This window comes from Molothrus ater, chromosome 1 (genome assembly GCF_012460135.2).
Source record: "Molothrus ater isolate BHLD 08-10-18 breed brown headed cowbird chromosome 1, BPBGC_Mater_1.1, whole genome shotgun sequence".
NCBI classification, from domain to species: domain Eukaryota; kingdom Metazoa; phylum Chordata; class Aves; order Passeriformes; family Icteridae; genus Molothrus; species Molothrus ater.
The window spans coordinates 7,051,220-7,067,636 of record NC_050478.2 but is presented as its reverse complement, the minus strand read 5'-3'; the positions used below and the strand labels follow the sequence as shown (position 1 = coordinate 7,067,636).

General features: G+C 38.6%; 1 protein-coding gene across 1 annotated transcript in view; it reads left to right on the top strand.

Moving 5' to 3' along the window:
• KMT2C (lysine methyltransferase 2C) overlaps positions 1 to 16,417 on the top strand; it is a 189,246-nt gene that overhangs the window by 104,218 nt on the left and 68,611 nt on the right. Inside the window, exons 10-16 of the mRNA XM_054514634.1 lie at positions 1,417 to 1,531; positions 2,306 to 2,478; positions 3,258 to 3,418; positions 5,827 to 5,940; positions 7,494 to 8,227; positions 13,306 to 13,425; positions 15,839 to 15,955. Coding sequence (XP_054370609.1) covers positions 1,417 to 1,531; positions 2,306 to 2,478; positions 3,258 to 3,418; positions 5,827 to 5,940; positions 7,494 to 8,227; positions 13,306 to 13,425; positions 15,839 to 15,955 — 1,534 coding nt within the window. The remainder of the gene's footprint in view (positions 1 to 1,416; positions 1,532 to 2,305; positions 2,479 to 3,257; positions 3,419 to 5,826; positions 5,941 to 7,493; positions 8,228 to 13,305; positions 13,426 to 15,838; positions 15,956 to 16,417) is intronic.

Genomic DNA, 16,417 nt, shown 5'->3' with positions numbered 1-16,417 from the left:
GAAAAATTTGGCGCCTGCTCTGATGGGGTTGCAGAGTTTGTGGAGGAAGAGCAACTGATGTCACCTACCTGGACTTGTGCAAAGTGTTCAGCACTGTCCAGTGCACTATCCTTGCCTCTAAACTGGAGAGAAATGGATTTCACAGATGGAGCACCCATGGATTCAAGAGCTGGGGTCAGGAACTGAGTGGAGACCAGTGATGAGTGTTGTTCCTCAGGGGTCAGAACTGGGGCTGGTGCTGGTATAAACATCTTTGTTCTGACATGGGCAGTGGGGTCGAGGGCACCCTCAGCAGGTTTGCCACTGACACCAAGCTGTGTGGGACAGTTGATGCTGAAGGGAAGGGACCCCATCCAGAGGGACCTGGGCAGGCTGGAGAGGTGGGGCTGTGTGAACCTTGTGAACTTGAACCAAATGCAACCTTCTGCACCTGGACTGGGGCAGTTCCAAGCACAAGTACAGACTGGGCAGAGGGGCACTCAGAACACAGAAACCAGGGATGCCTTACCCTGGAAGTGTTCAGGATGGGCTTTGAGCAGCCTGGGCTAGTGGGAGGTGTCACTGCCCATGGAACTGTATGGTCTTTAAAGTCCCTTCCAACTCAAACCATTCTTTGATTCTGTAATTACTTGATGTGGTATGGAAGTTCTTCACCATTATTGGAAGAACAGCGTTTTAAGCATATCTTCATGCAAAGAGAGGGCTTTTTAAAGCACCAGGTCTCCCACGTAATGAGGTAGTATCTAGCATGTATAATGCCATGTACTGCAAGGCTTTATCTAGGCAGATCTTGTTGCATGTTTACTTACTGCATTAATTTATTTAAACGAAGGCAGAACACAGTGCCTTTAGATATTACCAAACTATTTGTCTTGTTCTCAGCAAATTTATTTTATCACTGGAATCTGTGGTGGAGCTCTGTAATACATCATTGTAGAAAAAATTGAAATATCTTCTTTAATGTTTGTTTTGCTCTTGCAGTCATATTGTCTGAGATTGTAGGAGCTCCAGTAGTCAGACTTGATGGCTCCTTTTTTCCTTTGGAAAAATTACAGTCAGACTGCAGAAACAAGTACAATTGGCTGTTTTCTTCAGAAAGAAATAAAATGTATATTGCAGATTTTGAACTGATTTCAGTACAGAAAGGCCATCAAATCCATCTACACATGTATAAGTGAAAGTGGGCCAATATCTGGTGTCCAGAATGGTTGCACAGGCAGCTCTTGGTGAATAAACATAGTTGTATGCACTTGTATTTAAAAATGAATTTGAAAGCATTGTCTCTGGAGATATTTGTAAGTAGTGTTTGTATATTTTTATGTGCACACCTGTGTCTTCCTGTTTAGACTTTTCTTGAAACAGATATTTTGTTGCTGCTTATTGAAGTAATTTTTGATCACTTGTTGCTTTCCTTAGACACTCTGGGGAAGACAACAAGATGCTGGTGTGTGATACATGTGACAAAGGCTACCACACTTTCTGTCTACAGCCAGTTATGGATGCTGTACCAACAAATGGTTGGAAATGTAAAGTAAGTGGAAGGGTTTCAGAGTAACTCCTGGTCATTTATAAGAGCCCAAACTTTGTTGTCCACACTATGCTGTTCCAGGTGTATTGTGGATTGCTGTTGCTATGTAATATAATTTGTAATTTCTGAAGGAATCCCACTTGGACATAAATCCTGTGGCTCTACAGCTGCTCTGTGGGGGGAGCTGTCAGTGCTGTGGCTGAGGCAGCCTATGTAGGACAGTAAATCAGCTCCATAGGGAAAGGAGTGTAGGATCCAGGTGCAGGATAACCTGCAGTTAATAACAGCTGCTCTCGTGATACAATGGGAACAAAAATGTAAACTCAAAGTTATATAGTAGTGTATGGAATCCATACTTGAAATCTCTTGATATTCAACTCCTCCTTGCTTACCAAAACAGTTCTGCAGCTTGTGGGTTCCTTTGCATTTGAGGAAGGCAGGATGAATTTGTTGTTTTATCAGTAACTTTGTAAGTAATTGCAGTGGGAAGTCCTTGTATATGAGATTTATGTAATGTTACATCAATTTGTGGCAGTCATAATGTAGCTGAGAGTAGCAATAAAAAAGTTTGATCTCATAAATACTCCTTTCAAGCCAAGAGTAGTGTCAGGAAACTTCTTGCTATTGTGCAGTTTATTCATGCTCTGCTATCAGATCTTTGTGTTATCAGGGACAAAAGCTATTAAATTTAATTCAAATCAGGAATATGTCAGTTAATGGCAGTTCTGTCATGTTGTGAAATATCATAATTAACTACTAAATTCTTGTGATCTCTAGAACTGTAGAGTATGTGCTGAGTGTGGCACACGAACAAGTTGTCAGTGGCACCATAATTGTTTGGTATGTGACAGTTGTTACCAACAGCAAGACAACTTATCTTGTCCTTTCTGTGAAAAACTGTGCCTCCAAGACTTCCAGAAAGATATGTTGCATTGTCATATGTGCAAAAGGTAAGTATCCAGCTTTTGTTAATTTGTACTGAAGTGCATAAAGCTTATGATGAGCTGTGTGACACTGATGGGTTTCTGGGAAGGATGTACAATGTGTTTGATGTACAGTGCCACAGGATCTTGGGCAGCTCCTTGATCCTTCATCCCTAAATACAATGAACAATAGCAGACAGCTTTGTTTTAATCTTAGCAAATAAGTATTAATTGGGAGTTACTTGAGGGTACCTGGCAGTTACTTTCTGCAAGCTGCTGCTGCCTATTGAATTTAACCTATTTTGTGAGGAAGCAGGGTGAAAAAGTCATTGTCCTAAAGTTTAAAGAGTCATGTTTGCAGTGATCTAGGTGGTTTTGGTTTTTTTTTTAATTTTCAAGTTTATGTTTTCTGTTTAATTTTATGTCTTTTACTATTTCAGTAATTTAAAAAACCTAGAAATACAGTACTTGGAACTTTTTAAGAATGTAAGCTATGTTCTTATTCAATAATATTGTATATCACTGTGCAGCATCATGATGATGCTCCACATCTTGTGGAGTCTGACTGGCTTTAGGGACAATTTAGGTCTTCATGTTTAAGTTTGTTCACTGTTTGACATGCTGACATATCATGCTTATTCCTTTAAGGTTGTCCATAATCATCAAGCATTAGTTGAAAATCTCTATTTCCCCATAGGAATGGGAAATAGTGCTATTTTTAATGGGTTTTTACTATGATGCTTTATATTTTCATTACTAAAATCACAGTCACAATAAATTAAATGACAATAAATTAATCTCCCCAGATGGATTCACATAGATTGTGACAGGTCTCCAGGTAGTGAATTGGAGTCTCAATTGAAAGACTACATCTGCACTCTTTGTAGACAAGGAGAAGGGGATCAGACTCAGTCATGTGATGTAATGAACACTTCTGAACTCATTCCTGAACCTGACAGTATAACAGGTAATCAAACTTAAACTTCACAGCTCCACAATGCTAACATCAGATGTAATATCTGTAGTCTCACCAAGTCTTTTTGTGAACCAGCTACACAAATTCTACTCTGTGAGAGTAGAGAATTTCATCCCTTCTCTATTTAACAGCAGCTGCTCAGGCAGTCCATGGGTGGTTTCTCTTTCTGGCTTCAGGATCCTGGGTACAAACATGGGCTGGTGAGCACCATAATTGTGGCTCTCAACATTCCAGCTCCAGCCTCTCAGGCTGTAGCTGTAAACTTCACTAATTTATTTTGGATGTGGTACAGTTCATAAATGTATTCATTTGACAGCCTGGCTGTTTCACTCATTTTTGCCTGGTAGATATTTTTGGAGACATTCAGTTCTCCTGTTTCTCTCTAGCTGCTGGTCAGTCTCATAGTGCCTGTTCTCACTTTATCCAGGAAGGACAGAGCAGTGAGAGCTGGACTGTGTTCAAGGGACAGGTGTTTATTGAACTAGACAGCTTTTAATAGGTGTCCTTTTTCAAAGAAATGTATGATCAGTCATCTTGTTTCTGAGACATTCTTGTCTTAAGTGGACAAATCAAGCAGAAGGTGGAAAGTTGTAGAGAAGTGTAAAGTATGTTTTAAAAAATAAGTCAGTAACAGTAAGGAAGCACAGGGAGAACTTGGATCTGCTGATCTGAGCCCAGTGGTTCATCCACAAGAGCCGTGTTATAAACTCAAAACTAAATGCTTTTGTGTATTTCAAGCACCTACACTGATCCAGGCCCAATGTCCCTGGAGAAGCACAGCTGTGGTTACATTTAGAAGCAAGTTAAATGTAACACATTACCTGCACAGCCACTGCTATGTGCCAGTTTTGGGCTTGCAGCAGTGCTTGTGCACTGATCTTCTGTTATCCATAAGTGTCTGTGGTTTTGAAAGCCTGGTAAATTTTGGCAGGTAAGGGGAAGTGTTGGGCTACAACAAAACCCTAATGTTTGTGTTCAAACTGATGTTCTGTATAAACAAGTCATCCCTTTGATGTTAGCCTGTACATTACCTTTTGTGAGCAGTAAAGACATGATGGAAAAGGTGCTCCTGGAGGAAGGGCAGTGACAGGAGGGAAGTGCCTGTGAGTGAGTTCACTCTGTCAGTGAACACAGCCTCCAGGTTAGGAAGAGTGACCACTTCAGCCTCTGCAGAGCATTTCCCTTCTGAAAGCTTAGGAGAGGCTGTAGGCTCCCAGGCAGTTCTTAGAGCATTTTGAAGATGTCCAAAACAGAACATACACTGGCACAACTCCCAGTCTCCTACAAAAACCCTTTTTGAGTAGGTAGCAGGTTAATCTGAAGGAATGCTGAAGTTTTAAGCAATGCTTGTGTTGGATTTCTAGCTAGTAGAAACGTTGACAAGCATGCTCTTGTCCCCAAGGAAGAACAGGACTGTCATCTCACCTGCTGGGTGTAATCTGGAGCTATTACATCAGTAGAGCCATGCAGGGTTTTATACCCAGGAGAGCACTTCTGTACTTTAAAATCAGATTTGGAGCCAATCTAAATTACCATTTCCTCAGAGTTAAAATATCACTTTAAAGTTCACAGTCTGAGAGCAGCTTTTAAGGCGCTAAAAGTAGATCACCTAATAGTTGTGGGCTTTTTCAACTTAAAAAAGACTGTCTTGATGCAGAAAGCTGTGTTTGTTTCCCTTTTGTTTTTGTGCTAACATCCATGGAGGATCAGTTCTCTTCAAGTTAATGCTTGCTATATACTTTGTTTTCCATACTTCATCTAGTGCATTTTAATGAATTTCCTTAACTGAAAGAGCTTTTACACAAGGGGAAACAAATAAATTCCTGTTTCTGTGCTCTATAATGATCCTGTCAGCCAAAAGAACATTCAGTCTTTGCCTTTTCCATGCAAAGATTAAGATATCTTAGTTGTCAAGTGGCAAAATTCAGTTTTCAGTATGTTGTTGAATACATAAGGGGAAAATCAGTGTTGCCAGTGCTGATGGTAGATGGAATTTTATATCTATGCCATAATCCACTGTAGTATTTGTATACAAATTTGAAGCCTTCATGCTGCTGGTTCTGTTGAATTTTATAGACTTGGAATTTAAGAAAATTCTTTCTTGTATTGCTCAGGCTGTGCAGAAGTCTGTGACTGTGTGCATATTTTCACTATTAGGTGTATGCAGTTGCCTTACAGACATCTGAAAGCTTCAGTGTTAATGAGTAAAATATTCTTAATTTTTAAGGAATACTGTGTAGTCTCCTTAACCTTCTCACTGACCTGACTTGTCCTAAATCCTGTCATCATTAAATATCAGTCTCTCTGTAGCCAAAAGGTCAAACAGTGACAGCAGTTGCTGATGCCAAAGTAGTAGAATAAACACAGCAATTTTAATAACTGCTTTGCTTCTCCTTAAGCTTGTACAAATGAAATGGAAATGGAAAGTGCTGGAGACGATATGGCATTTCAGGAACAACCCATTACAGGTGATGGCCTTGATCAGGAATCAGCTGTTGGATGTGTTTCAGAAGGTAAGAAAGAGTTCTGCACTCTGAGAAAACACCAGTTCAGAACCTTCTTCCAGTCACTAAGGCTTGCAGTGCATTATAAATGCAAGAGGAAAGAGCACCTAGAAAGCAGTAGGAGACACATTGCAACAGTTCCATCTGAGCTCTCAAGCAAGAGTATTAACTTCTTTGCTTGATGAAAAGAAGTGTTTTACTGAAAGGGAAGACAGACTTCAGAATACTTGTGTTGCTTTACTTTTGTTTGTTGGTTTTACTTTTTTGTTGTGACTGGCTTTTTCCAAGCTGGAAAAATAGTTGAATGCTTTGTATGCTGGAAGTTTATTGTAAAACCCAATGACTTGTTGCTATTCAAGTACTGTCACTCACACTTTCTCTTATGGTTGTAACTCCACAGGCATCCTTGGTTAAGGGTTTTCTGGAGGATTTTTTTGGTTTTTTTTTTTTTTTTCCCTTTGTAAGTAAAAGATGATCTTTGACAGGGTTGCAGCAGCTGATCATTTCTGTTTTGGGAGAAACTGCATCTTATCAGATGCACAGGGAGGAGCAGCTAAAGAAGGGTCAAATCCACTGGGTGTGCTAGTGACCAATATCAAGGGTAAAGAACTTGGCAGGATGTCCCATTCAGATGTTGGACAATGGCTGCTGTAAGGGGATACAAGAAACTTGTATTTAAAGACAAAGTAAAAAAAACCACCAACTTTTCAGATTAGCTGTGATCACTCGGTTCTGCATCACAGTGCTAAAAGGGCCCTGATTTAAATTGTGAAGAAATATTCAGAATAAAATGCTGTCTATGAACTTAGTGGGTGAGGAAGTTGTAGCAGTGTGAGTTTAAGAAGAGTGCAAGTGTAATAGAAATAAATGGCCTGTAAGAGAATCAGGGCCCATCAAAGGAAGGTGTGAGAAGCCAAATTCAGAGGAAAGAATGTGGTTCTTTATAGAGTGGAACAAAAACTCTGGAACGCCTTGATGAAGAAAGTTATGGATGAAAGTTCTTGATTTGGTTCAAGGGAGGGCTAGATAAATATTTTTGAAAGAAATTCATAATATATTAGGAACTTAAATTAAACCAGCAGCAGCTGTTTTCATTTCAGTTGATTTCCTAAAGTCTGAAAGAGTTTGAGAAGGAAAATGTTTTTTATTTGTACTTGTCCTGTTCTTAGCTTTTTGGAAGTGTTATGACAGTAGCTTAAAATACATTCATTTATGATAGCATGCATCTTCGAACACAGAAATTAAAAAGAAGAAATTACTTTTGACTGCCTACCTGGAAATGTGTGTTCAGTTCCTTAAAAATGAATCTTGGGTCTATTTTCTTTTAATTTACTCTGCTGTGTTTTTAGGGAAGAAAAAGAACTAAAAATATAGACTACTGTAAAAATAGGTACAAAGAAAGATGTTAGTGAAGTATATTTTAAGCTAGATATTAAATTCACTGAAGTAAAGTGATATGTGTTGGCCTGCATGATGTGTACCAAGTATACTTGTTGATCAGAGCACCAGAAGTCTTTTTCTTTTTCACAGTGAGCCTTTAATATGGTTGTACTTAATTACAGGCATATCACCAGGAGAAAAGACCACACAACTGGAAGCAGAAGTCTCTGTTGAAATCAATTCAGCTGAAATGGAAATATCTCCTAAAAAGACACCAGCATCTGGTGACAGTCAGAGTGAGAAAATGATGGAAGTGGTAGAAGGTGTTCAAGCTGTAGCACAGCAGGAGTTGGACAAACAAGCTGAAGAGACACAGCTGCCTCAGGGTGGTGTGGAGGTATCAGAAGTGTCCACAGCAGACTCTCGGTCTCTGTGCTCAGTACCTGAGACCATGACTGTGACACCAGAAATTCTGGAGACTGAAAGAAAAGGAGATATTTCTGTCACCATAGAACAACAACTGGAAATAATAAAAGTGCAGAAAGATGTAGAAAAGGAAGAAACCCATGAAAAATCAGAAGCACCAGCTCTTCTGGAAGTAGAAACTACTGCTTCACATGGAGGTGTTGCAAATAGTTCACCAGTCAGAGACAAACCCATAAAACCACCAGCTGAGACTTGCCCCTCGCTTCCCCCATCACTTAATCTAAACAAGACAAACGTGTCTTCCTCACCAGATGTTTCTCTAGACTTGCATTCTGCACGAGATGTGCAGCACAGTCAGCCCCCAGTGCTGCCCCCAGCTGCTGGGAGTGCTCTCCCAACCACCTACATATCAGTCACTCCAAAAATCGGCATGGGCAAACCAGCCATCACCAAGCGCAAGTTTTCCCCTGGGAGACCCAGATCCAGACAGGTAAGCACATGCACTGTTCCATTCTGTGTTTATTAAATTGCAGTATAATTCATCAAAGTCACCTGTTTCTTATAAAATGCATTGATTCTCCTGACTGTGTAGTTTATTTCTTCAAGGAATTAATGCTCTGGTAAATAAGGAAAAAGTCATCGTAAAGCTTTTCTGGTGAGAGTTTCTTTTGGCTCATGGTTACAGCAGACTAGAAGAAAATTTGTTGTGTTTTCATCTGCTACAAATGCAGATAGACATAATGCTGTGCTATTTAACTTACCTTTTATATATTTTTCATATATGCATTTATTTTGGCTGGTACTTTCAAAGTGTGTTAAAACTTCTTAAAGTTTTAGAGAAGAACCTTCTACAACTCTGTGTCCTTTACTCTGCCAGATATTTTCTTGATGGACGTTTCTAATGGTGTGGTAAATAATTCTGTGGTTTTGTTACATTAGGAAATACCATGCAAGAGCTGTCTTGTACAAATCATTGTGGTTTGACTAGGATTAAATTTGATAAGTGAAAGAATCCTCAAGTCTGACACTTTCTGCAACGTCTTTCTCTCTGTTCGTGTTGTGTTCCAGGGAAAATGGTTTACCAATCCAGGGTATTCATTTCTTGTTGGTGAAATTCTATACAAAAAGTGTGTCAGTGTGACAAGTTAGTGTTTCATCTTCTCATCACAATTTATTTTTAGTCTTTGGGACTTCCAGGTTGATGATTTCATGCTTTTCTGGACTTAGTGTTAACAAAGCTTTTTTATATATTGCACAGTTCTTTCAGTTTTTACATGTCATCTAAGGGTTCAAAATTTTTGCTTCCTAAGGTATGAGAGAGTGTTCTGGGAAGTTTTTCTGCTGTTTCCATTGAATTTAGGAGATCTGTGTATGTTGTGCTGCAGTTAGGTTTTCCTGGGTCACTGTACAGTCAGGTGTATATATCATGTTTGCAGAAATATGTTAATGCCTTAAATTTCTATTCAGTACTCTTAAGTTCCTACTCTGGGCTTTTGATGAAGGACTGAAAGCTGTTGAATGATGTTCTCTAGACTGTGTAAAAGGGAGATTTTTAAATGTCCAGTTACAGGCAGGTGAGGTTTTTTTGAGCAAGATGTAATTGGACAAATTAACAATGTGGAAGGCATGTATTTAAATCACTTTGGATTGCAGACAGAAATAGGTTTAGGTTTATTTTGTGAGGGTTTTAAATTATTCTTTCTGCTGAAAACATTCATTTTTTAAGAGAGTGTGTACTTTTCCAAATGGAGAGTTGTGCAGAGGAGCAGAAGCAGATTCACAGAATGGGTCAGATTGGAAGGGATCACAATGGGCCATCTGGTCCAGCCTCCCTGCTCAGGCAGGGTCATCCCAGAGCACATGGCACAGGATTGCATCCAGCCAGTTTGGTTTCCTGTTACATGGGGATTCTGTGGGGTAGTGTTGGAAGAACACTGTGTTAAATGGTGTTGTATTTATTCTATATATATGAATTGAACAGAGTTGAAATGGTTATTTTTGCCACGTCACTGTGTGCTAGAAGGCATAAGATTAAGTCAGTAAATGGAAGGCATTGCAAATTCTGCCTCTGACACAGTGGTAGGTGAAGAGTTGAGAGCATTCTGTAGAATAATTTTGAATAAAAAACAATAAACTTCTGCTGGTTTTGTAAATTCCATAAATATTGTTTTAGTATTATTCCAGGGTGTGTTCCTTGAGAAATACCTTGTTCAGAGATATTTAATTTTCATCATGAAGATGTTGGTGATCACTGTTCCACAACACACTGAATATCTGTTGGTGTTTTATAAGAGATTGTTTTAAATGAGATTTAAGAAGGAAGAGCTCTGTGATGGGTTTGGATGTGTGCTGTCTTGGATGGGATGAGTTTTTTGCTGTCTTCACTTATATGGTACCACTAAGTATGTTGTTGTAAAAGGTAGATGTTGGAAAAGAAGAGAAAAAAAAGAAAAAGAGCTTTTTCAAGGATCAGTTGTTGTTACGGTTTTTATGCTTGGTGCTTGGTTGGTTTTTTGGTTGTTTTTTTTTTTTTTTAATGAGGAGAGCTGTATTTTCAAGTGATTAAAGTTTGTTCACAACCCTAAAATTACATTAAATATTAAATTGCAAATCCAGCTTTGTGCATTTGCAATTGCAGTAGGATTCATAAGCATTAAGCAGCTAAACAGTCAGTGGTAATTTAGTGAGATCTCCTGACCCTTGCTGACACTGGGTTTCCTTTTGTTATAATTTACTTGCAGCTGTGTTGTTCAATTTTGAGGACTCAAGAATATGATGGAGAATTAGAACTTCCTGTTTCTGTCACAGTACATAATTATTGCTGGGGTTCTGATGTAAATGAACTGAATAGAACTTTTTCTTCAGTGTTGTGTGGTAATAGGCATTAATTAAAAGCCAAAAATATAATTAATGCATCTCTTTGATGTAATTCATTTGTTCGTGGTATTGTGGAAATGTGTGTCTTTAATTAAGTTTATCTGACCAAGAATTCAAATTTTTCTGATCTACAATAAAACTTGGATTGAATTTCCAATTTAATTCTTAACAATATGGTTCATGAATCATATACAAATCATTTTGTTTTACAAGACTGAATATTTCATATTCAGATTTAATATTCTTTTCGCTTTTTAATCTTTTGAATATATTTAATCAGTAGAAAAGTTAACTTCCTAAAAGGAGAATAATTTTGTACCTCCAAACTAAGAGTGGGTAATTTTAGATGTTAAGTATTTTCAGCATGTTTAAGATCTTGAATTTTGACACTGTGAGCATGTTGCCTCCTTTACAGATTGATGTAAAGATTGCTTCTTTGATAAATAGATTTTCTTTGTGTTGCTATACAGATTTTCTTTGTGTTGCCACTTTATAAGAACAGTTACCTACCATGGGTTATGAATTTAAGAAGTAATGAGGAGACTAATTAAAAGTCAATGAAACTTTGAATTTTACCTGCTAATATTGACTGTTACTTTATATTAAAACTAGGGCTGGAATAGTTAAGGCAAATCTCCTGTACCACAGACCTGCTGATGTAGTTGCCTACCAGTGTATCAAATTTCCTTTTCCCCCCCCATTTCTGACATGATGTCCCTGTTGTGTCACAAATGTTCTGTCCTTGTGCTCTGGGTGTGAACAGGGACTCGTCCATCTTTAGGTCTGAAGGTGAGAAGGTTTCTGCCCAGCCCTGTTCCCCTGTTAGAGTGTGATGAACCTCTTGATCTTCTGAGTTGTCTGCATGGTGACCCCCTATCTGCAGTCAAGGAAAAAACTGGGATAGCAAAATCTTCCAGTCCAGGGTGTTGGTGGCAGCACACTGAGTGGAACCCATGAGCAGCTGCTGCCAGGAGCTCTTCTGGAGTGGGTTTTGGAAGCCCCTTGGCAGAGTGGGGGCTTTGATGGCCATCCCAAGCACACAGGTGCTCTGGGCACTAAGCAGTTTGTAGGTTGTGTGTCCAGTTTCCAGAATTGTCAGATGTTTGGGTTTTTCTAAGTTTTATGTTGTCCATATTCCTTTTCCTGTGCAGGCAGAGCTAAACTCCCAGAAAGTAGATTTATGCTGAATACCACTGTGTCCACACTGTGGGTTGTATCAAGTGTTGGTGTTCTTACCTTGAGACTTTTATCCAAAATTAGGCTTTTAGGCCACTGACAAGCTTTCTGGTTTGGGTGCTAGATCACTTGAGGGATGGCCCTGTTTTCAGTAAGTGCACCTGTTAGCAAGACACCTCTTTACAGTTCAAGATGAATCTATGTTTTGATAGAGTGGTTGATTCCAAAGAAACTCATTTCCCACATGTTCTTGATGGAGAAATTGCATTTCAGTAAAGGAAAACAAAACCCCAACATATTTTGCAGAGCCATCTCGTTTTCCTTGATTCTTCTTCTTATTATTATTCTGGTATATCCCAGTATTCAAAGGTGTAAATGTGTTTGAGCTTGCCCTTGTGAGCAGTTGTGAGTAGTTGGAATTGTTTGTATGCATGAGGTTGTTCCATATCAGCCCTGGGATTATGGCATTCTGAGGAAGGTAAACCTGCACTTTGCATCAGTTCCATTTTCATCCTGGTATTCAATATTTTTTACTCTCACAAATTCAGAATTAGGAAAATGTACTGTCCTTTATTAACCTAATGTGTAAATTGGCAGTGAAGTTATTTATGATGCCTGCCTCCTGCAGTCTTTCTTCTGTGCTTGAGAAAGTCTTCCACAGTTTTTATTTTCTATGAGGAGCCTCAGAATTTTTTTCCTTGGCTGTCTTAGCATTTTCTTCTCATTTTGCTTTACTTCTACTGACAATCATAGAGTACCTCACCATGATGGAACTACATAAATAGGGATAATAATTAGTTAAAAAGAGCTTGTAGGTACACCATATGGAGGTATATTATTACATGTAGATAATAACATGTTAAAATGTGATACCACAGCATAACATGAAAACACTGGGGTGAAAAAAATCAGTGGTAGGGTTTTATAATGGTTTATTTGTAGCAGACTTGCAGGAATTAGCTCCTTTGTTGATTACCATGACTATGTTCCTTTTCTTTTGTCTAGTGGTTTATTCATATTCCTTTTGTTTGCTGTGCTTCTCAGACTAGTTGTTGCTGTGATTGGGGGTAGCTTAGTTTGAAAAGTCAACTGAGGCCATCAGTTCTTTCAAAATGTGATTTGGAATATAAAAGGAGATGTTACCACCTTCAACTACTGTCTTCTTCATTGATGCAATAAAATTTAGGCATGTAATTTGTTGTTGTTATGATTGCTCGCTTTAGATTTGTATTAATCTTTGTTCATAAAACTCATTTTGTTGTGCTTAACCATCAGTTGGAAGTAAATACTGATTTTAGGGCATGTTTCATTGAGAACCTAAAAATTTCCCACTTTCTACTCACTCAGTGAACTAATTGACTGCTTAAATTAATGTAGAAATAAATGCCTATGCCTGCATGTGCTTTGCTTTTCAGATTTTTTTTTGTTGCTTGCTTTTTGCTTTTTGCTTTTTTGCCTTTTTTTTTTTATGTTGCAAAGTTTTATACATCTATTTTCTCACCTACCGTATCCTAGGGGGCTTGGAGTACCAATAATACAGTGAGCCCACCTTCCTGGTCCCCAGACATTTCAGAAGGTCGGGACATTTTTAAATCCAGACAGCTTCCTGGCAGTGCCATTTGGAGCATCAAAGTGGTAAATAACTTGAATTTATTTTCATGTATCCATTGCTATCTTTCTGCTGTAGAGATTAGTGATGAAATTCTGTCTCTCACACCTTAATTAATCTTCTATTCTGTTACTGCTCAAGATCTCTAAAAATTATTAAAGCTCTGGAGGTTTCAGGTTAAAAAATGTGAGCTTTCCAGAGCATAAACTATGATGGCATTGCCTTGATTTTCAGTGGCAAAGAATACTTTGTATTACCCAAATTTTGTGTGTGTTGAGTACATCACTTTCTGTGGTTGGCTTTACGTGGCTGTCAAAATAAATTACCTGAGAAGGAAAATGTCTTTAAGACTGGCAGTAAGGTAAGCCAGGCATGGAAAGGAGCAGAGATCTGAAGGATGGCTTGGATTTGTTGCTGTGGAGAAATCTTGCAAAGTGGATTCAAAGTGACATCGTTTTTAGCTGATGGGAGAATAAACAACAACTTTCCAACCTGATTAGATGGACCAAAATTGTATCCACAGTGACATTTACTATTAAAAACACCTGAAGTAACTAAAGTAGAATTATTTGGTTTAAGTAAAGGCAAAAAAAGCTAAATTATGAAACTGACAAATAGCTGTAGCTCCCAGTGATTTAAGTTCATCTCACTTTAACTCTCATGCTAATTTTATTTTGATTTGACATCAGCTTAGCTTTTGCTGCTTTAAGCATTAATTTTCAGCTTAATATTCAGCATTAACATTGATACAAGTATGTGCTTAGTCCTGTTACTAGTTGTGTGAAAATAACAATACTGACACCTGTTCTGAAACAGCAAATAAGAAACTTGTCAGAAGAGTTTCCATGTTAAAAAAATTGGTGATTGTGTGTCCTGTGTGTGCATATGTATTAGCTCCATAGATATCTAAGGACATTTTTTGTTTCACATCTTCCAGCAGCATCCTTCCTTTCACTCCTCAAATATCATTTTGTTACATGAACTTGGTGTGTGAGTCAATTTAATTTCCTTTTTCTTTATTAGATGAATGTTAATAAAATTTTAACATTGGGATCCTTCAATTCTCCCTTTAATTATGACCTCAAAGTTCAATATCTTCTTTAAGCCAGGAGTTGGAATATTTGAGAAATACTGTAGGGAATACTGAGCCCACAGTGCTTCTTTCCATCCAAGGAACTCCTGCCTCCATCAGTAAAGACCCTTCCTGGCTGTTGGTGTCACAGTCCCCATGGAGCTTTGTTGCTCCCATCAATGTTGTTTTTCAGAGCAAATGTTTTGCCTTGGTATTTAAAAGTATTTTGCAGCAAGCATTTGGAAACCCCATACTCTGTACTCCATACTTGGGCTGTATTGGGAGCTGAGATTATTGACAAATATGAAATGCAATAAATAATCTCAGTGCTCATTTTGTTGTAGGAAAGGTGCTTATTTGGGTACATGCCATGATTATCAGTTACACAGATTAGAGGCTTTGAGACTCATTGTAAAGATGTCTGGTATATCAGCCAGAATTTGTGGATGTGAATATGTTCTTTTTCTCTCTGGAAATGATTAGGGAGGATTAGGAATCCTCTTGTGCTTAGTTCATTTTGAAATTTTAAAAAAAGAAAACAAAAAAAACCAAAAAAACCACCCTAAATTTCAAACTTAAGTCACTGTATGAATAACAGGTAATTATTAGTAAAAACACACTTACTCTCCCAAGGATAATTGTAGTTAAACACACTGATACTCTAAAGTACAACGCTGCAACTCTGCATCTTAAATAAGGAAGGGAGAAAAGAAGCTCTCTGTAAATCAAGTGGTGATTGTGTAAGAAAAACTTCACATTATGGGGAATGTTGATCTGAGTGTAATTGATAGAATTCATATAAAAAACTCTCTCTGTATATACTGAATTAAGAGAGTTTCACAGAGCCAGCTCCCACTTTCCTTTGTGAGCAGACTCAGTCCTAATAAATTCCAGGTTTCACTTGATTATTCATAGTGTAAGAAAAGCATCTATGATTACCAGTAATCAAATGTCCAGACCCTGTGTAAAAGTCCCATGACTGTCTGGGCTGACTGTTCAAAGAGAAAAGAAAAATGAATCATAGAATAATAGATACATTTTGGAAACTTTGCAAATGAGATGGGGGTAACTGCTGGGGGAAATCCATATTTCCAGTTAACTCCTGAGAGGAATATAAACATTCCTGGTTTTGGCTGCTTTCTCACTGAAGATAAAGGTGATCATATTATGCCATGTAAGTAATTAAAGGTATTTCACCCAGATTTATGCAGAAATTTAATGACCATGCCCGGATGTGCTTGTACTCACCAGAAATCACAGGGTGTTTTTTACTTCTGTTTTTCCCTAGATGAACTGAACAAGTTTGAATCCCATGTGAGAAAAGACCTTGAGAGGTTGCATTGACATTGTTGCCTTCCACTGCATAGGGCCGAGGATCAGGATTCCCGGGGAAGCGGAGACCGCGTGGAGCAGGGCTCTCAGGAAGGGGTGGCAGAGGAAGATCAAAACTGAAGAATGGAGTTGGGGCTGTGGTCATTCCAGGGGTAAGGACATCTTTTTTTTACAGTCATATTGCAATCTGTTAACATAACAGTTTTATTAGGCTATAATTCTTGTATTAAAATAGTGCATAAAAAACCAACAAGCCCTACAGAGCCAGGGCTGTTTGATGGAGCCTGGCTGTTACTGCTTGTGCTGAAGAACTGGAGCACTACAGCTCAGTGGGCCTGAGGCAATTCTGTGCTGCTCTTGCCATTTAAAGACACAACAGTTGGGAGTCTTAAAGTACTGCTTCCATTTCCTTGGGTGCAGAACTACATGCTGGGTGAAGGCAGCACTGACTGGAGCAACCCAGGAGAGACCAGGGTTTGTGCATGAGAATGTAACAGCAGCCATAGGAGACCAGAGCAAGGTTTCTTCTAGACTGAGTGGTGGTGCAAGAGCACAGAACAGAAGAGGAGGAGACATTTCAGCAGTTTGTGGCTTGGGCACTTGCTGAACAGGAG